At 33.0% G+C, this 27307-nt stretch overlaps 1 protein-coding gene across 1 annotated transcript; it reads left to right on the top strand.

Moving 5' to 3' along the window:
* LOC121375343 (zinc transporter 7-like) lies at window positions 1-27307 on the top strand. Its single transcript, XM_041502752.1, has 11 exons — window positions 1-581; window positions 8474-8575; window positions 9784-9897; window positions 11008-11095; window positions 12466-12580; window positions 15474-15524; window positions 16157-16495; window positions 18975-19110; window positions 20180-20270; window positions 20610-20759; window positions 21364-27307. Exons 1-11 carry the CDS (start codon window positions 505-507, stop codon window positions 21409-21411), a joined length of 1311 nt encoding a protein of 436 aa, XP_041358686.1. The 5' UTR covers window positions 1-504; the 3' UTR covers window positions 21412-27307.

Below are 27307 nucleotides of genomic sequence, written 5' to 3' on the forward strand. Positions count from 1 at the left end.
CACACACACACACACACACACACATGCATACGTACATACCTATCTACCTATCTATATATTATACATCTGAATATCTGTCAATCAGTATTCTTTTTATCTGTCTATCAATCTACCTACTTAGGCCTATATCTATCTGTCTATCCATATATCTGATATCATCTGTTGGGCTCAGTTTTTGTTTGAATATTTTTTAGCTGTTATTTAAAATGTGCAGAGATATATTTAAAAAAAAAAAAAAAAAAAAATAATAATAATAAAAAAAAAAAAAAAAAATAATAATAAAAATCCGAAATCATGGGAAATGGCCCGAGATATTCCGAATACGTGTTAGTTACGACACCTAGTGTGAATAATAGAAACTATCGGAATTTTTTTGACCCGGAAGTACATTCAGTCAAACTGAACTCGGCATCGGTAAGCCACGACGGCAGAGTTGAAAAGATGGTAGTAGCAACATATGACTTGTTATTTTGAGTGACCAAGTTATTTGTTTCTTTTACAATTATGCTTCCTCTTCATGTTGGTGATAAAGAGTACCGACCAGGATGGAAAGCGAAAGAAGCATTGTTTGCTTGGTTGCGGTATGGATAACCCTTATTTCCCTTTAAAACTTAAAATATTGTTTCAGATGTCTTGAGAAGTTATGAAATAATATGTAAATCGTGCTTGAGTTGTCTATCTGTATTCAGTTTTAAAAAAGTCAATGGCAAAATGTATTGTGGAGAAACATGTTTTTAATGTAAAAGTTTAGATTAGCCAAACTCATGGTTACTGCCAGATGTTAGGTAATAACCCCACCACAACACCAGTTATCTCCATCCTTTTCATAAGGCCATGTTAAAAAAACCTTAACTCCATAATGCTTGAAACTCCATGAGGTTTATTTTCTCGCACACATTCCACGCACTGAACATCAGATTTATTTTATTAAGGTTTTTTCTTAACAATTTCAAAGCATTTTCATCAACAATAAAGTTTTAATACATGTACAACAGAAAATTTACATCCACTGAGGTGATTGGAACCATGGACTCTTTGTATGAAAGACCAGTGCTCTACCAACTGAGCTAATATGGAAATTCCCACTAGCACTTAAAGTACCAGTAGAAGCACCTATACCAAATCTACTACATACTCCCCCTCAACTGAAGCTACATCCTGGAGCTGTGGGCCACTGCACTGTTACGGGCCCTGAATGAGTTATAATTGTATTCTTGTGTTAAGAACACACCCAGTCCCTACGTTGGCTCCAAATGTAACCCCCAAAAATCAACCTCCACTGAGCTAATAGGGAAATTCCCACTAGCTATTGCCAGTAGAAGCACTTTATAGGAGAAGCCATGTGTTTAGGGAAGTGACGTCACATATCAGCATGCGCGCGCATCTGGTAGGCAGAAGTCTGTCATAATGGCCATTAGTAACAAAGCGAACTAGCGTAGCGTGAATAGCAAAGAATGGCCAACACGTGCTTAAATTACCGCTTGTAGCGCGGGAACGCTATTCTACATAGCTCCTGTATGGAGGAGATACATGTACTTTTTCCACGCATAAAATTTGACGATTGACCGAGTTCAAAACTATAGCAAACTTCCTTTTTTTTCTTTTTCTTTTCACCTGAATAAATATTTTTAGTCCATGTATTTTTAAAGCATCTGGTCCATATTTCAAGTAAAGCATTACAAACGAGCGCGCGCACACACAAATAAAAATAATAAAATAAAACGAGTAGGCCTATATTTTTTATTTACAACTGTTTAAAAGAAATAATTGGCCTACACTTTGTTAAAGGAAATTATTTCTTTAAACAATTTTAAATAACCCATATATATGTATATGTATATGTATATATATATGTATATGTATATGTATATATATATGTATATGTATATGTATATATATATGTATATGTATATGTATATATATATACATGTATATATACATATATATATATATATATATATATGTATATATACATATACATATATATGTACATATAGATATAGATACACATACACATACACACACACACACACACACACACACACATACATATACATATATATATATATATATATATATATATATATATATATATATATATATATATATATATGAACATTTGTTACAAATGAACAACCAGTAGACAATATATAGACAGTAGTTATATATATATATAACACAGACTTGTCTACTGGTTCATTCGTAAGGCTTTTCATCAACAATAAATTTAAGCAAGTATCTTATTAGAAAACTTTAAAACTATTAATTTTATCAAGTCCTTTTTTATTCCTTAAACTTGCTGATACATATTAACACATTGTATTAAAATGGAGGAACCTAAATTTAGTTTCCATACATGTTCCATGACTACACATACATTGCTCCCTCTAGCTACAACGTCCCTTTTTAAATATTAGTACAGAACTTAGCCTTTTAAACCGGATGCATCTCAAATTTACTTGGTCCCTCACCTTTGTGGTTCCATCTTCAGAACATTTTGTAGCATTATTTTTTATATATATATATATACATAAAAATTGCCATTAATATTTTAATCGCCTAATCCCATGCAGGCCAGGACATAGTTTAATACGCAGTCGATCTAGGATTGATTCCTGTTGGTGGTCCTATAGGGCTGTTTCTCATTCCAGCCAGTGCTCTACAACTGGTGTAACAAAGGCTACACTATTTATTATCCTGTCTGTGGGCTGATGCATATAAAAGGTCCCTTATTGTTAATCGGAAAGAGTAATCCATTGTGTGACAGCAGCAGGTTTCCTCCCTAATATTATCTGTGTGATCCCTAAACATGTCCGACTCTATATATCCGTAATTAAAATGACTTGAGTGCATTGTTAAATAAAAGATTCCTTCCTTTCAAATCTAAAACAGTGTCAGTTACCTTTGACAAGAGGCACAGTTTCAAAGGCTATCACTTTCAACCTGATTAATAAACCAGTTAAAACAACAAATTACTGTAAATGGTAACAATACAATGTTTTAATTTAAGACACACATTAACACAATGCAAATATCATTTGATCGTTGGTTTATAATGATAATAGAAAAAGAAAATAATAAATATGTGTTGTCTATTGTTTTTCGATATAATTTTATTGATTTTGTAAAGTCTGTTTTTATTAGAAAATAGAGATCCTGGTAAAAAAAGAAGATTAAGTCAGTGTGTTATCAATGTCATCATCACATACTGAATAGCCTCAATAATATTGCATATGGTAGTTTGGAAAGTCAGTGTGTTATCAATGTCATCATCACATACTGAATAGCCTCAATAATATTGCATATGGTAGTTTGGAAAGTCAGTGTGTTATCAATGTCATCATCACATACTGAATAGCCCCAATAATATTGCATATGGTAGTTTGGAAAGTCGGTGAAAAAAGTTCTGGTATCTTTCTTATGCACAGAAACATGAGATACTGTAGAAAAGAATTGCTGAATCTGATACCAGTGTTCTCCTTAGCATCCCTTAATTCACCCTAAAACTTAAATGCCCTTAATTCATCGTGAAAGGCCCATTTTTCATCCAAGAGTTGCCGGTTCTCTTTTTGTCCATAAACAGGGATCACTGATACCTAGAAAAAAATAAGAAAATTGGTAAATTTCTATGATATATAAGTATGAAAGTTTTATATTGTGTATATTGAATATTATTGAAATATTTGAATACACATAAATGTATTTGTGAAGACATATTGACATCTGTCACTGATGACAATAATACTTATAAATACAATCAGCTCCCCTTTTCTTTCTTTATTTGCTGCAAACAAATTCAGATAACTTATATAATAAATGCATGTAACATAATTTATGTTTTTAATAAAATATGGTGGCTATCACCAACTTGTGGATCAAGATCCAGTTTTATTATTAGTATTTATTTATTTTTAATCCCAAACAAATGATTTAATACATCTGATATCCCACCCTGAAATGTTTATACCTTTTATTTTATTATTAAAAAATCAACTTACACATTACATATACACCTGTGGATCACTTCTTCAATAAAAAAAAAAGTAAAACATTATAATTAACATATAATATAATTAATAAATGGAAATATTTCAGAACCATTTTCATATGAAACAATATATATATGCTTGATTGCACACACACACACACAAGCACACACACACACACACACACAGCTCCCTGTTATTTAATTAAAAATATAAATACTCCAGCCACCTACATATTTTATGGCATAATACAATATAAAATATATTCAGATTTTTGTTTTACCCACTATAATGGATCTGTCAATACAAACAAAAAGTTACATAAAACGTTGTTTGTCGATTGACTGGGTAGGCCTACTGTTCACAGAGTATCTTTGTTTCCATGTCAGTTTGGTAGGGGCTTTTATTATTATTATTTTTTATTTTATTATCTTTTCAATTTTCATTTCAATAAATACTGACGTGTATTAGTATTATGAATGAATAACATACAACAAACCTTGTATAAAATGACGATCTCCGTTGTGGGATGGGCAAAGTTGATTGTTGTCAGCTTTAACTGTTTAACGTTTCGTTTCCACTGTATTTGATGAAACTAATTTCATAATCCTTACTACAGTGACTTGTGCATCTAACAACAACGTATGAAATTACCATGACAAAATACCATTCATCAAAACTAGTCTACACTGATTTAATTGACGGGAAAAACATTCGATTGTTCATTACTACTAATGCCAGTATTGTCAACTGGTTTCTTGCCTACGCAGTACCACGTGATCAAAACATGTGACGTCACCGTGGCTTCTCCTATACCAAAACTACTGCTTCAACAAGTAAGTAAAACTTCACAAACCACTAAAGTCATTCACATTACATGACCAAGGCATTGAAATAAGCAGTGTCTGGTATCCCATGTACAGCTTTACCACAAATAAAAACCTGGTGACCACCTACATGTATACGTTACCACACATTTGTATAATTTCCACTATTATAAGTATTATTAAAATCCATTCAGAGACGCACTGTTCTCACTACTGATACTGAGTATGTGTATATATATGTATATAGATTCTAAATAACACTTGGCAGGGCTAAAAATTCGCATGAATCTCCGAATCCGATTTGCGCCAGGATTCGCGCAAGCATAAAACATCCGAATCTGTTTGGATTCGCATGAAATATTTCCAAAAATTACCGAATTTAAAAAATAATAATACTAAAATAAAAAGTATGCATTTGAATCCGTGCATATTCGAAATATAGCGGTTTATCGAGACTAGTCTGGCCTGGAGCCAAGTAGTAGTTGGGCCATTTCTATGAAACATGTTGTCAAAGAAGAGAACCGAAAGGAAAATGTTTGTTCAGTTCTTACATAATAACAATAGACAGTAATTAAGTTTTCCAAAAATTAGTAATACATCAGACATTTCTATGTTAGTTCGCTGATATTATGTTCTAAACCATGAATCACCTGCTCTTTTTAATCAATACATCTTTTTTGTCGTTTGTGGAAATGTGTTTCTGTAATATCCATACAAACATTGAACCAATGCGCAAGATACATCGGCAAAAGTATCCCATGCACTGTTTACGAATAAGCAATCTTCGAAAAGTAATGGGCTGCATTCAGCCAGATCGAGCGGAAAAACGTCTGCCCGACTGGTTTATGCCGTTCACGGTAAACCAAATGGCCACATTGGAAACCAATCAAATAGTTTGCAAATGTTGGCGTAACGTTTGCTGGCTGAACGTGGGGCTGGTAAGATACCTAAAAAAACACTTGACTATGAAGAGAAAATGGAACCAACAACTAAAAAACCTGTTTGTAAAAAAGCAACAAAAACAAACAGGTTTTTTTTTGGTGGGGGGGGGGATTGTTTTGTTTTTTGCTTTAAAATTGGATAGACTGTTACTATCAAATTGGTTTTTCTTTCCAGCAAATAGTAAGTTTTTTTTGTTTTATCCATATACAGTTAGTAGCATATGACACAGAATTCTATAAACTAACACTGTTGATAAAATTCTTCTCTGAAAATGTTTAGAATCGGAGGATTGCCGTTGACTCCTTCAATGGGAATCCACATGGATTCTCGTGAAAAAAGCCAAATTTTTAGCTCTGCTTGGTAAAAAAAAATTAGGTTGTAAGGTTTTACTTTAAAATAATAAGATTTTGTGGAGAATGAAATACCATTCTAGACTTATTTGACATGACATCGTGGTTAACTACACATATTTTGATGCCTGATGACCTCCCACATGCCACGACCAAATCATTTAATTTTTAATTGGTGTATTCGATTTGTAATCTATGATATGATGCATTTTTCTACCCATACAGTAGTGAAGAGTAGACATCCATTCAGAACAGTTTATTTTTTTTCTTTTAAATGTATAATTTATTTTGATTAAGAATAAGTTTATATAAAGGGAATAACTAGGTAATGACGTAGGCTATCACTTTTATCCTGTGAAAGTAAGAATGAAACATTTCCCATTCGACCTGAACAAAATAAAGTTGATATTCTATGTCGTTAACTAGTTATTCTTTTTATCCTGCAGTCCATAACTGTTTTTTTTATAGGGAATAGCTATTATATCTGTTATTTCAACTACATGTATATGGAATGATGACCTAGAGGTCAAATGAGATATTTTAGTAATGTAGATATGCTTGTGACATCAGAAGTCTTAATCTACTAGTATATGTTTACGACTTTGCTTTAATTGGTCATCATAATCGGCCAATAGAAACAGTTGTTGCAGAATAAAAGAATATATATATATATACTTTGAACACTATTTAAATAAGCATAGTACGTTATAACATATTTATCACGTTTACAATTCCCCAATTATTACTATAAAGTTTCTCTAGATATTTTCTGATACTACTGCAATTGTCATTGTACTGATACTTTTCTTGCATTTGAATAGTTAACTCACAACTGATCAGACTTTCAGGTGTCTAGTTTTTATTTAAATAAGATATTGTAGAGAACGAAGTACCTTTCTTGACTTTCTTGACGTGTGGTAACCTCCTGGTAACCTAATGACCAGTCTCAACTTACTGCCATGCTTGAACATATTGCCTAGACTTGTACTGATGTCAAGTCTTTATCAGTGAGCAAAAATGAAAAGGTGAACTGGTGGCCCTTAATAAGTTAAAAAATTTATTTAAAAAAAAAATGGTATGTGCTATCCTGTCTGGGATGGTTCATGTAAAAGATATCTTGCTACTATGGAAAAATGCAGTGGGTTTCCTTTGTAAGACTATCAATGTCAAAATTACCAATTGTCTGACATCCAATGGCTAGTGATTAATATATATATATCAATGTGCTCTAGAGGTGTCATACAACAAAACAAACTAACTTCTAAAGAATAGTGATCAATCTGTTTGTTTACTTTTAGAAACATAATTTTCTCTTGTAGTGACAGTCACCTTGTAAGTTGTTTTTCCTAGAGCATGCACAATAATAGTGTTTTAAGTATAACATATTTTCTTGTATGCATTCAGTGGGGTCACTTTTTTGTTTACTATAATAGGTTAATTCTAGCATTGGATCTCGTTATTTTTCATGGGAATATATATCAGATTTGTCTTGGCACAATCGCAAACATTTGTGACAGAGATGACCTGTTGTGTATAAATATTGTCTCCAGCATGTATTGGAGATAGCTTTTGACACTTATGACTGGCTGCTCCACATCTGAAGTGGATTGTTCTGTGATATTTGAGTTAACCTGAAACAGATTACAATATCATGTGTATGCTAACTGCCGCACGAATGTCGTAAATTACATTTTAGTTGAAAAAAACTCTGTTTTTTGAGGATGTGTAAGAAATGAAATACTACATTCGTGTCCGTTATCTAGATACCATTTATCTCATTAAAAACATATCCAACTTGTTAGAAACGTTTTTTAAAACCTTGTAAAATAACTGGTATCCAACAGTCCACTCATAGTATTCTCTATGTACATAATACCTTTGTATGTATTCACATTTTTTTTATTTAGTTTTGAATCAGTTGCTATCAGTGTTTCTGCCAGAAAGAAATTTTTGTTATGGCACTATGGAAGTAAATGCAACCACAGTCAACAGGGGGTATGAGAGGCCTCCCCCAGAAAGAAAATGGTTTAAGTTTAGGGTTATGGTTAAGAAAATAATACATTAATGATAAAGAGTAATTAATTTTGTCAAAAGGTTAACTTAAAAGAAACAAATCTGACAAAAAATCTGGGTATAGCGCCATACCCATTTTACCCTCTGGCAGAAACCCTGGCTATTTTAACTATAGACAGTTACCTACAGGCATTCAATTTTTACTGAATGTGTGTGAAATATTATAATTACAGACTATACTTTTTTGATAATTTCAAATTCAGCAGGATTATCGTTTTGTGACGCCATCGGATATTAGTGAACATTAAGCAATGTACTGGTACTTGTACCCATATTGTATTTTTCTTCTTTACAGTTTGATATTTTCTGAAAAGACTTCACGTAGGCTGTTTGGATTTCTTTTGTTGAATCTCTCGTTTGCATTTGTTGAACTTCTTTATGGAGTTTGGACAAACAGGTAAGTAATGTTTGTTTATGTCTTATAAATCAAATATCATTGTCCACTGTTTTTAACTAGTACTGTTTTTAGCATACAGTCAAACTTTGATAACTCAAACTTGAAGGGGACGATGAAATCGAGTTTTAATGAGTTTGACTTTTCAAAATTCGTATAGCACACCTCAGGACTGAAACTGCACTGCAGATGAATGATTTTATTTCTTTTGATAAGAAACGTGTGGTGCACTGCCCCTCCCAATCTCTGAACATTTTGCATTTCCTGTTGAAAGGCGAATTTATATATATAAATGGCTGCTGACATCTTCTTGGGCCTGTGGCACATGTATTCCTTTTGTGTATATTTTAGATGTAAGTAAATAAAAGAAAAGAAGCTCACTTGAAAGTTGGCGGAACGTAACTAACAAATTAATAAAACGAATGCCGAATAGCACTAAGTATATATATTTTTTAAATATGAAAAATTTAACATGAATCACTTTTTTGAGGGCAAAAACAAGTGTACAGGCACCGACAATCAAACATAGCCTTCACTTTGCTTGGTCAGTGATCCATTATTAGTTTGTATAGGCCAGGACCGTCACTTCAGTTAGAGATATCAGTTTGAGTTATCGAAAATTGACTATTTATTAAACTTGTTTCGTAATTGTGTCTTTATATATTTTTTTAAAGTCAACTTAAAACAGGTCTGTTGGAACCTGGGGGGGTTAAATAAAGATGAAAATGGCCTGTAAAATAAAAAGTCTTCAGTTTACCGAAAATTAGTTAACCTTTTTTCTCCCAGCCGAACTTCTGATTAAAATGTGTTTTCAGTTAACTTTACAATAAATGTCAAGTTTAGTATACTTCATCTCCTTTTAGTTTGGTAGATATAACCATAAATAAAATGTGTTGAGTGCGTCGTTAAATAAAACACTTTTTTTTTTTTTTTTCTTTGTTTGGTAGAGATTACAGTATGGTTCATTTAGGATGTAGGTACTTGCATTTTTTAGGGTATTTTAAACAGTTATGAATATATCGATACATGTATCCCACATGTGTATAAATGGTGTATATTTGAGGCATTTTTTTTATTAACATTAAGAGAATATATTTTTATTATTTTCCTATATTGCCCAACACACTGACCAGTGATACTGCTTTTATGTTTTTCCCATATAATATAATGGATAATTAAATATCTTTATGTTTTGTACTAATCTGTTGCAGCTTGGGACTTATATCTGATTCATTCCACATGTTCTTTGACTGTACGGCACTTCTGGCAGGTCTAGTAGCATCTGTAATATCCAGATGGAGAGCCAACGAAGCATATAGCTATGGGTAAGCAGATAGAAAACATTGCCTAATTGGGGACTGACAGTCAGGTAAACGTATCCCCAGACTAAAGCCTTATTTCTTTTTGAACTTGACTGTTCGAACAGGATTCATGATTCAAATTCGGTTTTCAGACCAGATCAACTGATTTTGAATTATGTGTTAACGATTCACTTTTGATCTACACCTGAAATCTGTTTGAACTGGATGATTTTGTATCTGAATTAATTTCTATGATTTTTTTTTTTAAACAATATTTATTATGTTTAACGTTTGGGATTGACCAACAGGCGATGCCTATATTAAGGTCTCTCCCTACATTTTACAAATACAATTTTTACAAAACATAGCAGACAAAACAATAGTTGTGAGAAAAACAATCACACACAACGCACAAGAAATGAACAGAAACAGGAGGACAGACAGACAGAAAGAGAGGGAGAGAGACAAGACAGAGAGAGAGAATGAATGAGAATTGTCAGATAATGTCAAAGCGTTTGCTTGCAACAATAAACTGTTGAACCATTTTAAACATGTCAACGTTTTTTGGTCATCAATTTTTTTTGATATGATCAATGTTTCATTGTAAACTAAGTTTATGTGACTGTAGTTGAAGGTTTGAACCTATCATATTTGAACCATCGATGAGAAATCTTACCTAAAAGGCAGACTTGGTGATTGAAATAGATAAAGAATGACTTTCTATAGTATATGCACTAGTAACAGTTTCTGGAAGTAGACCTACATATGTTCACACTTGATATAATCAAGGGAGAGACTGGCACATAAATTTTCAATGATGTATTCTGGTTTAAACGATGTGAATCCACTCCTCGAAATAAGCTGTAGCCAACATGACCAATTAATAAGTAAAGTAGTATTTCTCAGTCCTAACTGATTTGGTTACTACTCTATATTACACGTAGTTTCAAAATTTTAGCTAGAAGCCAAAATAGGGTGCTGACCAAAATGCCAATTTTCAGAACTATACTGTACTATCTATTAACACAATGTTGAAAGAACCATAGTTTAAAATGTGCTGTGGTTTTAGTAAACAAATGTTTCCTTTCTTTTGATTTGATATGTTCTTAAAAATTTCATATTTTTTTCTTTCAGATATGTTCGAGCAGAAATAATGGCAGGCTTTGTTAATGGCTTGTTCCTGCTGTTTATTGCATTTTTCATATTTTCAGAAGCTGTTGAGGTAAATAGCTCCCATAATTTGTCAGACTGTTCTTTAACATAGATAATTTGTATCCATGATGGATTGAAAACATTTTATTGCATAAAAAACAAAAGTATTGTGCACAAGTTTGCCAACTTACTAGGCCCTCTCCTATATACATACACTATAATGGCAACAATTGCTTAATTATAATGTAATATTAATGTTTATTACCCATATGGGCTCAAATATAGGGGTTAATATTTTTTCGATCTCTGCACAGTGTGCAGATTACTTCTACAGTCACTGATTGGCTGGCTTTAAATAGACACGATTTAATTGGCAATTACATACTGCCGGGACTACTTTTTGTTCATTCATGATTCCATTAATCGGTCATACTATTACTACGAACTTCAAATACTTTTTTTACGATACGAACATTTACGGAATTAAAAATCAAAATATATGTACAAATATTTAAAAATGTTTTTTTTTTTTGAACTATTCTTTAGTGGATACTGTTTGGTGTGCACCGGTAACGGCGCGTATGAATATATTGTTATGGCTGGTAGAGCTTGTTAGTTGTTACAGCAGCGAGAACGTAAATATACTTTTAAAATCGTTAAAGATTGACAATGGGTAATAAAGAGAATAACCAACTCACTACGAGGAATTACGGATTATCTGTCCCTCGTGAATTAATGCTGTAAAACCCTCCCCAGAGGCTCGGGTTTACAACATTAATTCACTCGGGACAGATAATCCGTAATTCCTCGTAGCTCGTTAGTTATTCTCTAAATAAAATTTGTATACAAATGTATTTTAATAACAATCAAATCGAGAAAAAGAGGGTATTAGGTACAAAGAAGTATATGTACAGTCAAACCATTAAACTATTTTAATCAAAATGATGTTCGTTTCCATGTTAGATTTTTGCTTTCTTTTCATATTTTAGGTTTGTTTTTTGTTTTCAAATCAGTATAATCAAATTTACAAAACAAAATTTAGAATACTTATATTAAACAATTTACTATACAAAATTCTGTAACATTGATAATGTGATTCATTGACATTATTAAAATTAGGTCCAGGTAGCTGATTTAGATTAATTATTAAAATACTAATATTTAATATTTTTCTGATTTTTGTTTTCTACTTACTTTGATAAAATATTGCATTCATAGACAATTTGCTAAATAAGTTTTCATTAACTATTTCCAGTTGTTCTGGTATTATTTCCGTCCACTACATTGGATAAAAAGGCGGCAAATTTAAATTGGTGCATGTACAACATGCAGTGTACAATGTTAGGTGAGATAACTTGCCTGCAGTATCCTAAAATTTAAAACATTTTCTGACTTCAGTGACATCATTTAAAATGTATCCTTTTATGTTTTTCTTTCTAGAGACTAGTGGAACCCCCTGAGGTGAAGCATGAGAGACTGTTTTTGGTTTCAGTTTTAGGGTTTTTAGTCAACATGGTTGGCATCTTTGCATTCCAGCATGGACATTCTCATGGAGGTAACTGTTTTACATTTCCCCTTCCATCTGCCTTGTGAACAGGGCTCGTATTAAAGAATTTGTCTCCCATGGCCCACCGATTTTAAGCATGTCAATGACAATTTTTTTTAAAATGACTTTTGCAGCAAATAAATAAGACTGAAAGGTTATTTTGCTGCATGAAGACATATTTTAAATGTACTGATGTTATATACTGGCAAATAATGTACACCAGGCGTAAATATTTTGCCATCAATGAGGAGCTTTAACGACGGCACTTTTGTGCCTTTGGTGATGCTCCCGACCTACAGCAATTTATATTTCTAACTGCGCCATTGTTAAGTTCGAGCACTGTGTGAATGAAAATAAATATTAGTGTTTTCTCAACGAATAAAAAGTATTTTGATCTTGAAATGTATGTATATATACTAGTGGAAAAAAGTAACTGTGTATGGTTATCATGTTCATAAAAACATAATTTCAAGACATAAAACGATAAAATGATCATATAGCATTATTTATTAGGCAATTAAGCAAAATGTCAATTCATTTAAAATGTCACAGCATCCGTCATTTCATCGGTATTGGGGATGAAAGACATGGGGGGGTAAAAAACCAGTTCACAAAGTTAATAGCGCGTATGGCCACCGTTTGCATCGATGCAGGCCTGGCACCGTCGCCTCATAGAGCCTACCAAATTGTTGAAGAATGCCTGGGGAATGCCGTTCCAGATCTGTACTAACGTCTGACCAAGCGCTCTCAACGTCAGCGGCTGGTTAGGCAGTGCACGTACACGACGTTGCATCTCATCCCAGACGTGCTCGATTGGTGCAAGATCGGGTGAGACCGCAGGCCACTGCAACACATCGATGTTCTGCTGTGCTAGAAAATCCATTACCACCCGGGCGACGTGAGGTCTAGCATTGTCATGCTGAAGCGTGATGTGACGTTGCTGTCCTTGCACAAATGGGATGACGTGAGCCTGAATAATGTCGTCACGGTAGCGTACAGCGTTCAAATTGTCATCGATGACCACAAGAGGTGTTTGTCCAGTTGACGTGATGCCACCCCAAACCATGACACTGCCTCCGCCAAATGCACGTCGCTCCACAACACAGGCGTCACTAAAACGTTCTCCAACACGACGATACACTCTTGAACGGCCGTCACTGCTGTCCAAGTGAAACCTGGACTCGTCCGTAAACAGTATACCCGCCCAGTCACGGTGATTAAAGTGCAAGTGTCTTCTACACCAAGCCAAACATGCTACACGATGACGTCTTAGCAAAACTGAACGGACAGCCGGGCGTCGCGGACGGATACCATGTTCACGTAATCGATTCTGTACAGTTCTGGGATTAATGGCACACAATCCAGGAATGGTCCGCGCTGTCAGACTTGCCGTTTGGAATCGATTCCTGAGGTGCACGAGTCTGATGTGGTTGTCCTGCTGTCGTGACGTCACGCGTGGACGGCCTGCACGTTGTTGGTCTCTGACATTACCAACATGTTGATAACGTCTCCACAAAGCCTGAATACTGTTTATGTGTACACCAAATTGCGTAGCGACAGCGCGATGGCGCATACCAGCCTGGATCATGCCAATTGCGCGAAGGCGGTCATTTTCGTTTAGCCTGGGCATTGCTCTGCTACAATTTTCAACAGAAATAACCTGCTTTTCTGTACCCCCGGTTGGCATGCAATGACCCGACAGTTGAAAAGTCAACAAAAACTTGAAAAGTAACATGTTGGGAGAAAAAAATGGGAAGAACATGTTCATGTCCCAGAAGCAAAACTGCACGTGCATATACGGCATTGACCCAGCTATTGTGTGGCGGTGCATTCACTGGTAACATGTACAAAACATCAGGCTAAAATATTGAGCGGTTTTATTTTCATCCGATTTTTTAGGTTACACAGTTACTTTTTTCCACTAGTATATGTTGACAAAAATCAAAATAGTTTTTATATTTCCATATTAATCCATCTCTGTACCTGTTGATGAAGACCACTTCTTTATTTAATTAAGATTTGATCTCAATTATATTTTGGTTCATGCAAATATGAACTGAAAAAACAATGTGCACACTGTATGACACATTCGGTTCATCGAGATATGAACACAAGAAAATAAGCACCTCTTAGTAAGTAATCAGATTGCTGTAAATTGTACAGACACAAAGAACATTTAATTATTCAATAATAATTCAGATTGTCTTTGAGAATTTTGTTTCTTTACTTCAGAGGAAACTGCCAAAGAGTTACATGTGTGTATTAGTCAAGGTTTATAAACAAAGCAAAAAACATTGTTAAACTTCTTCATTGAAACACCCCCCCCCTCCCCCATTTATAAATTTTTCACTTCGTTAAGATATAGTGTTTTCCCTAGCTTGTTTTAGCATGGTGCAGCACCATGCCTCAATAGTCTAGTGCCATCTTGCCTTAATCAGCACCATGCTGCCCTGAGATTAAACAAGCCTTTTTCACTAATTAATTCTAAAATTGCCTTTATAAAACACTCAAAAAGGTATTATTAATTAATAAAATATGCTTTTTATATCTTTTGCCATTCATTTATTAAAGCAAGCACATAAATTACATTAATGTTTATTTCAATTAATTTTTGTGTATTTTTAATGAAAAACAAGTGCCCCAAAAATGGTGAAAATGCCCCAAAAGTGTTTGGTCTACCATGCCTTGCCAAATTTCTAGGGAAATCACTAAGATAGTTTGACAATTGTGATGAAGTTGAATAGTATTTTAATTCCTCATATTTATTAAAGCTAGATGTTTCAGAGGACAATAGGATATAGTGTAATTTTAGTCTGATATTATGATGTGTACTAAGTCAGATATTCTATTGTGTAATATTGGTGTAATATATCACAGTGCTATTGGTTGTTTTTAATTTCAGGTCATGGTCATTCTCACTCTGCAGGAGGACATGGTCACTCTGATGGTGTAGGTGTGTAATCAACTTCAGTTTCTTTTTCCATTATATTATTATTAATGTGGGAATATTGCATAAGTCTTCATCATACATCCCATTCTATTCCTCCCTTCCTTTCTCCCTTCATCCATCCATTCCACACTACACTATATTGTAGAAACCTGCATCCATGCATTATTCTCCATCTGTCCCTCCATATCTATCCATCAAAACATATATCCATCCCTCCATCCACACCACACCATACTACATTGTAAATACCTTCATCCATGCATTATTCTCCATCTGTCCCTCCATCAATACATATATCCATCCCTGCATCCACACCACACGACATTGTGGATGCCCCCATCCATGCATCATTATATATCCGTTCCTCTCCATCCATCCTACACTACATTACATTGTAGAAATCTTCTTCATCCATGCATCATTTTACTTCCATTTCTCCATATCACTCTTTCCCATCCATCCATCCATCCATCCATCCATCCATCCATCCATCCATCCATCACACACACACCACACACACACCACACCACACCACACCACACCACACCACACCACACCACACCACACCCTTACAGCAGCTTAATTATTATTATTTGATGATGACATCAATGAATTTCTATATTTTGGCTATACAGGTTTACAAGACCACAGTTATAGTCCTAGCTATGTGACCACTGAAAAACACAGCTACACAGGTTATGATCAGGCAGTTCAGGAGACTCACCGAGGACATGGTCACAGTCACGAAAGTCACGGGCATAGTCACGAAAGTAAAAGCCACGGTCATGAAAGTAAAAGCCACGGTCATGAAAGTCATGGACACAGTCATGAAAGTCATGGACATAGTCATGAAAGTCATGGACACAGTAACAAAGAACCTGCACAAAGTTTTGTCGGTCATGATGATCATGGCCACAGTCATGGGGGCCATGTTGAGACACCTTTACAAGTATCGCAGAATCAAATTATGCATGGTGAGTTGTTAATTTATTACTGTATTATCATGTATGATATATTAATATTAAAACACGGACCCTAGTTTGAACATGTAACAATAGACAATACGTTTTGGTTAATCTACAGACCTGAAACGCATCTGGATAAAGTTAAAACAGACTGAAACAAGAGTCTTTGATGTTGAAACAGGATTTATATACCGTCTACAAATAGACTAGAGCTTATCTCCATTACCTTATGAAAAATGCATTTCCTGGTATTACAAACACCAGCACTAGCTATTTCAGATATTTTGCTTTATAATAGTGTAAATATAAAAGTGTCTCTCTGTCCCCCTCCCCCCTGCACTTTTTGGCACCTTCCTACGTCACTGACCAAAATTACCTTTGTGGTGGTAGCAGTGGCAATGACAGCGTGCACTTTTGCATTTTGCTTCTGGCCAAGTGAAGTTGTCAGTTTCGGTCCATTTGTCACGCACTAAATCCTAGACCAATGAAATTTAGTTTATACATGTAGTTGCATCTGTGAATTGTACATCTCAATGCATGCATGTTAAAATCATTTATAAATTAATGATAAAACATAACAACATTTTTTTTTTTTATTAATTTATTTATTGTTATTTTTTGTTTGTAAATTGTTTTTAAGGACTACATTAATCGTGAAGGTTACATCACAAATTATTTCACCAAATTAGTTTATAGTAAGCGAGGCATTTAATTCAGTCGAATTCTTGTTTTCAAACTGTCCAGCACTTAAATCGACAGAGCCTAGTTTTTAAACACTAAGGCATATTTGTATCTATTAGAACCAATTATGATCACTGAAATCAAACGTTAATTAGATTTTATTGTTGAGATTACATATTTCCTTACATCAGAAGTGTTTCTGGGCATCCTGGTGTTTCTAATATCACAATTTTTATATATTTTAAAACGGTTATGGAAATGAGTTATAGTCTATTTTTAAGGGTATTTCCCTGTTCACATACTCTCATTTCACTGTATTGTAACTTTATCCAGATGTGTTACAGGTTTGTAGATTAACCAAACTTTGTGTCCATTTTACGCATGGAAACTAGGGTCTGCTACTTTAAGTGCATTGATTAAATTTTTCACCATCCAGGTACAAAACCATCATTCTAGATTAACTTAGATTATCAAGAATTCTTCAGTCCTACATTGGCATGTCTATGTTAAATACCACTTCATATTATTATTAAAACATAGTGTGTGGTTATAATTCAATCTCATAATCAGTGTTTCTGCCAAAAAGAAATTTTGGGTATGGCGCTATGAAGTTGAATGCAGCCACAGTCAACAGGGGGTAAGGGGGGGCCTCCCCAACAAAGAAAATGGGTTACATTTAGGGTTAGGGTTAAGAAAATCATACAATAATGATAAGAATCATTAATTTTGTCAAAATGTTCAACTTAAAAAAATACTAATTTGGGTATGGTGCCATACCCGTTTTACCCTCTGGCAGAAACCCTGATAATGGTATCGGGGGTGGGATGTAGCCCAGTGGTAAAATGCTCACCCTGGTCTAGGATAGATCCCCATCAATGGGCCCATTGGGCTATTTCTCATTCCAGCCAATGCACCACAACTCGTATATCAAAGACCGTGATATGTGCTATCCTGTTTATGGGATAGTGCATATAAAAGATCCCTTGCTACTAATGGAAAAAGGTAGTGGGTTTTCTCTAAGACTATTAGAAGGGTCCACGGGAATAAACCTATGATGTCACATTTTTGGTAAGGTGATATTTTTTATACGCCCAGCTATGTTAACTTTTTCTTGTCCGGACCATATCTTGCATACAGGACCATCAACCTCACATGTAGGAACAACTTGAGATGTGTCACGTACTATTACTAGGTCACTATGACCTACTTTTCACGGTCTACTGCACATAACAGTAAATCCTTGTCTGGACCATATCTTGCATGCAGATTCATACAGGACCATCAAACCGCACATATAGGGACAACTTGGGATGGTGGTTGGTCCAAAACAAACTGTTCATGTATCCCATTGCAAATATTTCACATAATTAGAATTGAATCATACCCATAACATATTAATTAATATAGATATTGTTTTCCATCAAACTTCTGATGGGCATATCATGTACCTCACTGGTACTCTTAATTTTAAAGTTTATAACTCTGCAATCATGGAATATTTATACGTAAGAAAGCATAATTGACCAACAACTTTTAATGGCCTTCTGTAATTATAGGTTTTTAATTTAGTGTGCCATTTTTACCTTGACCTGCATGACTGTTATAATACTGACTATCTATTTGGACATTATAGGTTATTAGGTTACCGTGGACACTTCATATATCAAAATGACTATATAATTGACATCCATCTGATTAATAAATCAATGTGCTTTAGTGGTGTCATTAAACAAAACAAACTTATAACTTATAAACTTATAAAACCAAGTATTTGTAATAAGATTGTATTTTCTTGTTTTGTTTTCAGGGGTATTCCTACATATACTAGCTGATACGCTAGGCAGTGTTGGTGTGATCATTTCGGCAATACTTATATATTACTTCGGTTGGATGATTGCAGATCCAATATGTTCTATGATGATAGCTACTTTAATAGGTTTCAGGTAAAATACTTCATTTATAATGTATGGTCATTATTTGGTAATGTTCATGTTCAGTGGTTAGTAACTGTATGTGTTCTAAAGCAAAAGAGTAATACGAATTGGAATACGTTTTGAAAAAATAATAATTCATTGTTGTGGTCATATTGCTTTAGATATTTTTGCAAGGTACGGGTAGTTTGAACATAATTACATGCGAAACGTGTTTCTAATATGCTTGGTATGTCTAGAAGAATTTGCTGATACTGATATAATTTTCACGTTTTTGTAAGGCTGATTTGGGTTATAATTTCTGTTTTTACTTATTTTAATAAGACATATTTAGTCAAATATAAAATTTATTTCTGATTTTAATTTGTACTATAAATATATGAACACAATGGATAGCTATTTAAAGATAAATAGTTATTACTGTATAATTACAAATTTTCCTAATTTATACGATTTACTGTATTCTGATTGGCTGACGTCACTAAAAAACCAAGTGTTATCCTTCCATAAACCTCATAAAAATACGTCATCACGGAAGACCAAGATCGAAATAACCGCACAACACCAACAGTCACTACACGTAAACAAAAGTTAATATCAAGGTCACTTTGTGATAGAAAAAAACAAGACAAATCTGCACATGAAATTGTTTCATTTTTTAAAAAGAAGTTATAATAAAGATATATACACTGTTTTTGTTGATTCAATACTTATTTTTATTTTTAGCGGACAATTTCCAATAGTATGTATACATGTATTCCTACGCTTATTTACAGAACATGGTTGACGGTAAGAACGAAAGAAATTATTTTTGAGTGTTTTAAGGTACACTTCTTGTACTGTTTGTAATTATAAGAATTGTTTCTCATTTTTTAGGAAAGTCACAAATGTAGTATAAAATCACTTCGCTACGCTACGCGATTTTATACCATTTGTGACTTTTATACATCGATAAATTCCAAAAAAATGAGAAACAATTCTTATTTACATTTGATATAATTTCAGTGTTCCGACACTATATAACCGTCAATAAAATGTGTTGAGTGCATCCTTAATTAAACCATTTCCTTACTAATTTCAGTGTTTTACCCTTGCTGCGAGATTCTATAGGTATTTTAATGCAGCGTACGCCAAGAGAACTGGAGCCTCTGCTTCCTGGATGTTACCAAAGAGTGAGTTTATTTGTTTAATTTACAAAAAAAAAGTTTTTTTTTTTTTTTATATTTAGTAATAAATGAATTAATGTTTAATGTCACCCCAGCACAAAAATAGAGATCGGCTATTAGGTGTCAAACAAAGGTAAAATTATTTAGAAACAAGACAACTATCATCTAATATAGTATTACTTGTACATATGTTAATCAGCCGTTAGTTTTTAAAAATCACTATTCACTATTAATACTCACTAAAGAGGGTACTTGGCGAGCATTTGATTCTGCCATCATTTCTGTCCATTACATATTTTATGTCTGTAAAGGTACATTAATGAGACATGTTTTTCTGATTTGCAGGTAAGTCAGCTGGAAGGAGTGTACAGTGTACAAGATCCTCACTTCTGGACATTGTCAAGTGAGGTGTTTGTTGGAGCAGTGAAGGTTGAGGTAGCTAATAATGCTGACACCAGATATATCCTCAGCCAAACACACAATATATTTACACAGGTTTGTGGATTTTCTAAAAAAATACAATATGTAGAGTACAAATGGGATACAATTTTCCATATCAGCTTTTTTTGCATTAAATAGTTTTCACAAAGTTGACTGGATTTGATTTTAAACACTGAAAAATTACCTTCATTTAACTAATGTTTACAGTTTTCAAAGGTAATTTTAACTTTAGTTTTTGAAATGGTATCACATCCCTGGTACATGGACACGCCTATTTTCAGTAATGTCAGTTTTGTAAATGCTGTTGTACAGAGTTTTGTTTGTCACATTCTCACATAAATTGTTGTCTTTGTTGTTCAAAACAGCTGATTTCATTGAGTCACATATATTACATGTGTAATCAGTCTTATTTAAATATGTCTCTTGTGGATGTGTTACAATTTGTAGTTAATAATAATTTAGTTTTCCCTAGAATGTGTTAAATAAAGTGTAGTGAATAATTTTGTTTTTTTGATGTGTTAAAACAAAATTCAGTTAATAAATTTGTTTCCCGTGACATGTTAAAGACAGGTCACATTTTAATATAATTTTTCTTTTTATTTGTTAAACAAAGTACACTTAATAATATTTTTTGTTTTTAATTGTTTTTGTTTTACAGGCAGGAGTTCGCCAGCTGTGCGTACAGATTGACATCGCTCCTATGTAGATCACTGCTGAATATGAACTGTGATATCTAGAGTTACAGCTATTACTTGGTGCAACCTAACTGGCTCATGGTGTATACTGTGTAGGCAGAGACTGAGATATTTTATAAATGGAGAATGCTGATTGACTGACACCATTAAAAAATTGGAGTTTGACTGGTTAAAGTCCTGCAGAAAATGGATTATGATTAAAGGAAAGCTCTACAAATGATATAAATGTATTCAGCATATTTATTTTACAATGATATACACTGGATATATGTTTTTACAACTGGTAGAAGAGCATGATGTATGTATTGTAACATATTTAACTGTTCAAGCTTGAATGTGAGACATCGGGAAAGGTTTGTCAAAACTATGCTGTTTTCAACTAAACAATGTTTAAATAAACATCTAAAGGGCATTTTAAATCATATGTACATTACACATTAAATAAAATTATTTTGTATTTGCATAAATTATGTAGATGGCATTACAAGAAAATGTCAGCCAAAAAATGTAAAATTTTACTAATGAAGTCATAAAAATAAAACGGTATTCTATCTATTTTCATTTTCAAAATTATTTAAGTTATTTCCATGTAATTTTCAGCCAGTTTCTTTTTAATATAGTATATATTGAAAATATTTTTAAAAGCTTATTTGGATTATAATAATTGAAAACTTTCTGGTGAATTTTAACTTGGTCTTGACTTTTATTAACTTGAAGTTATAGTACAGTTAAAGTTTCTCTAATGATTTGCAACTTAAAGTATTTATGGATCCATATCAAATATTGTCAACAGTGTTTTTGTTAAACATCCATTCATCTTGGGAAGTAAGCAGCTGCTTGTGAAAAGTAGGCAGCTATATATATACTGATCACAGAGATGTGTGTATGATTGTAAGCATTAAAAGTAGGTGGCAATGACATCAGCAATAGTCACAAAATATTGCCACCTGCTTCATACTAATGAACACTGAGTATAAAGGTTTTCGGTATAAAGTAAAAATGTGGTATACCCTCACTATCCACCCATTCATTCTACTCCTTATTATTTGGCTTCACGGTTAATTTCAAATCTCTATTTTAATTTCAAAATTTTCTGAAAGTTATGGAATCAAACCACCAATTAAAAAATATTGTATGATGGTTCTTGTTTTGATCGTTAAGTGAATTGTCATTAAGATACAGCAGGTGTAACAAATATTAAAATGTGGAAGATAAGCAGTTGATCACCGAAATCTGGTCAATCTAATCTTGGTGACAGTCGGCATTAATAGCCGGTGACAGTCGGCATTAATAGCTGGTAACTGACTTAAAAACAAGAATTTTGTGCATTTAAGTTCTCTGTCTAAATATATTTCTAAACAAATTCAAGATATGGTATTGCACAGTACATTAAATTAGTCAACAATGTTTAATATTTGGCATTTGTCCAGACATTGCAAATAATAGTTGTATAGACGTGTTTATTCTGACATAGTTGCTGAGTGTGTGTGACAACATAATGGTGCTGTAACATACAGTATTGATCAGACCAAATGTATTAGACATATAAGCTGCAATCTCAAGTATTTTTCTTTTTCTCTTTTTGGTTTATTGTCTATTACAGTCCACGTTACATAAAATACATGTTAGCCGTTAATGTGGAATGTTCAGTTAAATATTCATTAAAACAATGTTGCACTAAAGGGCTAGCTCTGGATAAGCAGAAAATTTCGCCAAAATATATATGAAACTTCCAAATTTTATAGATGCCCAGTTATTTTGTAACAAAATATCAAATAATACTTGAAATTCTTTCGCCAAATTAAAATAAAATTCACCAATTGTTTTAAAAATTCACAGTTGGCAAATTTGGCGAGTGCCAGAGTTAGCCCTGCATTAAGACAGTTGATGGTATCCACTGAAAGCAAAAACATGAGTTATGTTAAAACTAGTTACATGTTTGTGTTTCTCATTAGGTAAAGGGGATTGACCAAGTAGCTATTCATTCCTGAAAAATAATGGGGACGAGACCCATCATTTTTCAGGAATGGAGAGTTACAAGGATAATTCCCCTACTTGAAATACACCAATAATTATATGTGCAAAAAAAATGTTTTATGATAACATGTCCATGGACTTTTTGTGTGCAATCAAGAGTCTAGTCTACTGGAAGATAATGGACAGATTTTCAAGGGTTTAGCAGTGCAAGAGTATTTTAATTTTGAAAGATATTGTAGAATGGGGAGGCAAGGTTGCATCTGTAATTAAATATGTTGTGAGCTAGCTACTGAAGCTTTGCTATAGCATCCAAACAATGGTGTAATGTACCATTTTAAGTTTGTATTTTACATTTGTTCTTTGCAAAATCTTTGAATCTCGGCTGTTTGATTTCAAGGAGAGCTGTAGATACTTTTTTTTTTTTTTAATTGATGAAAATGGGGATGTTTTTAATGATAATAAATCATGACATTTGAGAACCCAATTGTGTTGTAACATTTTTATCATTTGGTCTGTTCATACACAATTCATATTTGTTATCGGTGACAAACATGCTGTAAAACACATGGCTATTACAAAAACATCTAACTTTATACTTCAATTGGTGATGAGTAAAACAATGACATATTTTCATACATATATCAAACACTCCTATATCCAAACATTTTATTGTAGGAGTATTTGTTGATGTTTGCTGTTAATAACATAATAGCACGAGAAATACTGAATATATGAACAAAATATAGTTTTTAAGTTCATAGGATGTACTTGACCAAGTATTCTTATTTTCTTGACTGATTCAACATTTTTGAGTACCTCTCAAGACATGACAGGCCAAAAAAATTAAACATGTTGTAAAAGCCAAATATCATGGGTGTTGGACATTTTTAGCAGCGAACATTTTAAAAGATATTGACTTGAGAGGAAACTTATTTTTGACTCTGTTCACCCAACCGTAAACAAATTTATTGGGTACATTTACCTTCAGTATGATATGGACTACAATGTGAGATTTGTACAGGGAAAAAAAGACATATTAATTATTATGAGAGAAGTTCAGAACTTGGTTTGAATTTGGTGGTGCTTAACTTTTGTCCAGGTGTATATATCATCCTGATGGATTGTGATAGATTGCTCATTCTAAACTTTGTAACATTCATCAGTTCTGTCCGCTGTCATTTTAAAGTAGCGCAGTCCATTTATTTCATCCTCTGAATCATGTCATTCATGCAATTTATTCATTAAGATGGGATTCTAGTCATCTTAACATTTTGTCTGGTTATTTTTATATACTAACACTAATCTCACTCCACACTTCAGTTTTACTTGAGAATGTGCTTATAAAACAGTTGAATTCACATTTTGTGGCTCACATCTAGTGTATTATTGTATGTAAATGTATCATTCAACACCATTCTATTGATGTGCAGAGCTTTAACTCAAGCAATTTGCTTCGTTTTTGTGTGCCATATGCTAAAACCATATTTATTTTTTTCACTGTTCATGAAACCCTCTTAATCTTATGTTGGTTTCCTTGTTTGAAAATATATTAAATACTACCACAAGTGTATATTTATTTTACTGTTTGGAACAATTATTTTGTGTGTATTTGTTTTGAGTATATATATATATATATATATTTAATGGTAAACCAGTATTTTCATTGGGTATTTTGACCAATTTTCATCGGACAATGAATGTTTAAGTTATCAGGTATTCATCCATTTGTTGTATTTGCTGTGTATTGTCTGAAACAAATTTTTAGAAACTTTGGTACAGTACTTGGGTATCTACTTTCGAACCCAGATGTTAAATTGTTCCATCAGTATGAAACATTTATATGGCTTCATTATATTAGTTTATCTGCTGATACACTTTTAGATAATGTTTATTAATTAAAATTACCTATTGTCTGGTTGTCAAATCTATCTTTTAAAATATTATATTCACCATTAATAAATTTATTTATTATTTTGGAATTATTTCATACGCAGCATGCACAGGGTACACGCTAAGGTCACATGGTATTCCATTTGGTGGAATGAAAACAGATCTTATGAAGGATCGTGTTTTGATTCCATGATTCCAAGATTTCTAGGGTAATTTTTTAAATATGCAATCTATATCTTGAAAAAAGTAATAATAAAAGAAACAAAAATCCCAATTGGAACAGTTTGTAACAGTAAATAGTAGTTACATGTATGCCAATTCTATTTTAAACTAAACGACTCTGAAACAGTAGACTGATGTTAAAAACAATATTTTTTAGAAATTAGTACCATAACTTTGACAATGTTTTAATTATCTGGTCATATAGAATTTGATATCATCTGCTTAATTTTTCTTTTTAAAAAGTTTGGGGATTGGAGTAGTTTGGAATTCTGGATCATCACATGATGGGTTTTCATTATGTTTATATTTATTTTCATTTTAAACTGGTTGGCAGGTCCGGTTTTCTTACTAATGCTAAGTCACTAAGGTATCATGATCTCATCCTTCTTTTTTTGTCAAGTCTTGTCACCTATTCATAATAATTCTTTATTTTTCATGAAGGATTTTGAACACAGTTATGAAAGAGAAACGGGGGGTGGGGATGGGGTGTTTTAATATTTAAAAAAAAAATTCAATCATATATCTTGGTTGTTATCATCTTTCCTTTTTATCATCTTTTTGCCTTTTTTTTTTTATGATTCTGATGTATTCCTTTTATTTTTCTCTAATTTGTCACACAGGTTTTTTTTTTTAATGTTTAATCAAATATGCTGGTGGTTCTTACCATTCCCATTTGTCACCTTTTTTCTTCTCTTTTTGTTTTTCATTTATGATACTGATATTACTCCATTTTTTTCATTTGACCATTTAGATATATTATACTTATGCACTATTTTAATAATCAAGATGTTGATAGACTGTAAATATTATCCATATGTATTGCTATTTGATCATCAACTACGACAATCTAATTTGGTGGAAGGTCATATGATTACCATCACTGAGTGTGGATGCGTGGGGTGTCATTTCAGATTTTGAACAAATTCTGGTTGGTATTCTCATGTTCAGGTGGCATTTTAAATAAGTTGTAAATATTTAACTAGATGTGACAGTGTATTTGTTTTAACTACATATATCTACTTTAGGCAGTTGTGAAAACAAAATGCTGGTATTGTTAACAGGATTTCAAATACAAATGCCTACAAGCATAAAATTCACTTCTTGTTAATGGTTTTAAAGAATATCTACCACCAATCATCTCAAGCATATATGGAAAAAATCTAAAAATTTTAACATAATGCCTATTCATGTTTTCACAGATAAAGTTCACGCCCTTGTCAAATGATATATTGAGTTAATGCCCAATATATATTTTAAAAACGAGTATACATGTAGTTTGCATTTCATAAGTTTAATGTGGATGTTGGTCATAACAAGAAAGAATGCTTTCACCCTCTGTTGCTATGGTGATAGTACTGAAGTGATATACTGGATCTCAACATGTGTTGTTGTTTGACATGACCAGATCCCAGGCTTATAAAAGAAATTAAAATCTTGATTCCAGGCTTTTGCAAAGTCATTTGCATACAGATAGTATGTACACACTACCAGTGGTTCAAGTCTGGAGACAGCTGAAGTTTTGAATATGGACTTATAAACTTTTGTAAGCACAGGGCCAGATCTTGGACCACTGGATCTTTAGGCTGTAATAATGTGCTCTAAAGGGCTGGGTGATTATCATATTATTTTTGACGAACCTTTTGAGTATCACTGTCATGCTGTATTTAAAAAACCCACTTGTGAATATTTTCATTCCTCCTGTTAGCAGTGATGTATATTGAAGTCTGCAACATGTATATTTTTGTTTAGATATTTATCTATATAATAATGCTTTTGAGATTTTGGTGTATGTAATGCAATAAAATTTCTTGAAAACAG

This window comes from Gigantopelta aegis, chromosome 6 (assembly GCF_016097555.1).
Source record: "Gigantopelta aegis isolate Gae_Host chromosome 6, Gae_host_genome, whole genome shotgun sequence".
Classification (NCBI taxonomy): domain Eukaryota; kingdom Metazoa; phylum Mollusca; class Gastropoda; order Neomphalida; family Peltospiridae; genus Gigantopelta; species Gigantopelta aegis.

Bases quoted from the DNA above. Each gene is read 5' to 3' on its own strand.
- LOC121375343 (XM_041502752.1), top strand. From the start codon at position 505: ATGCTTCCTCTTCATGTTGGTGATAAAGAGTACCGACCAGGATGGAAA. The intron at 12,581-15,473 runs GTAACTGTTTTA...TTTTAATTTCAG, and splicing joins GCATGGACATTCTCATGGAG to GTCATGGTCATTCTCACTCT. The intron at 20,760-21,363 runs GTTTGTGGATTT...TTTGTTTTACAG, and splicing joins CACACAATATATTTACACAG to GCAGGAGTTCGCCAGCTGTG.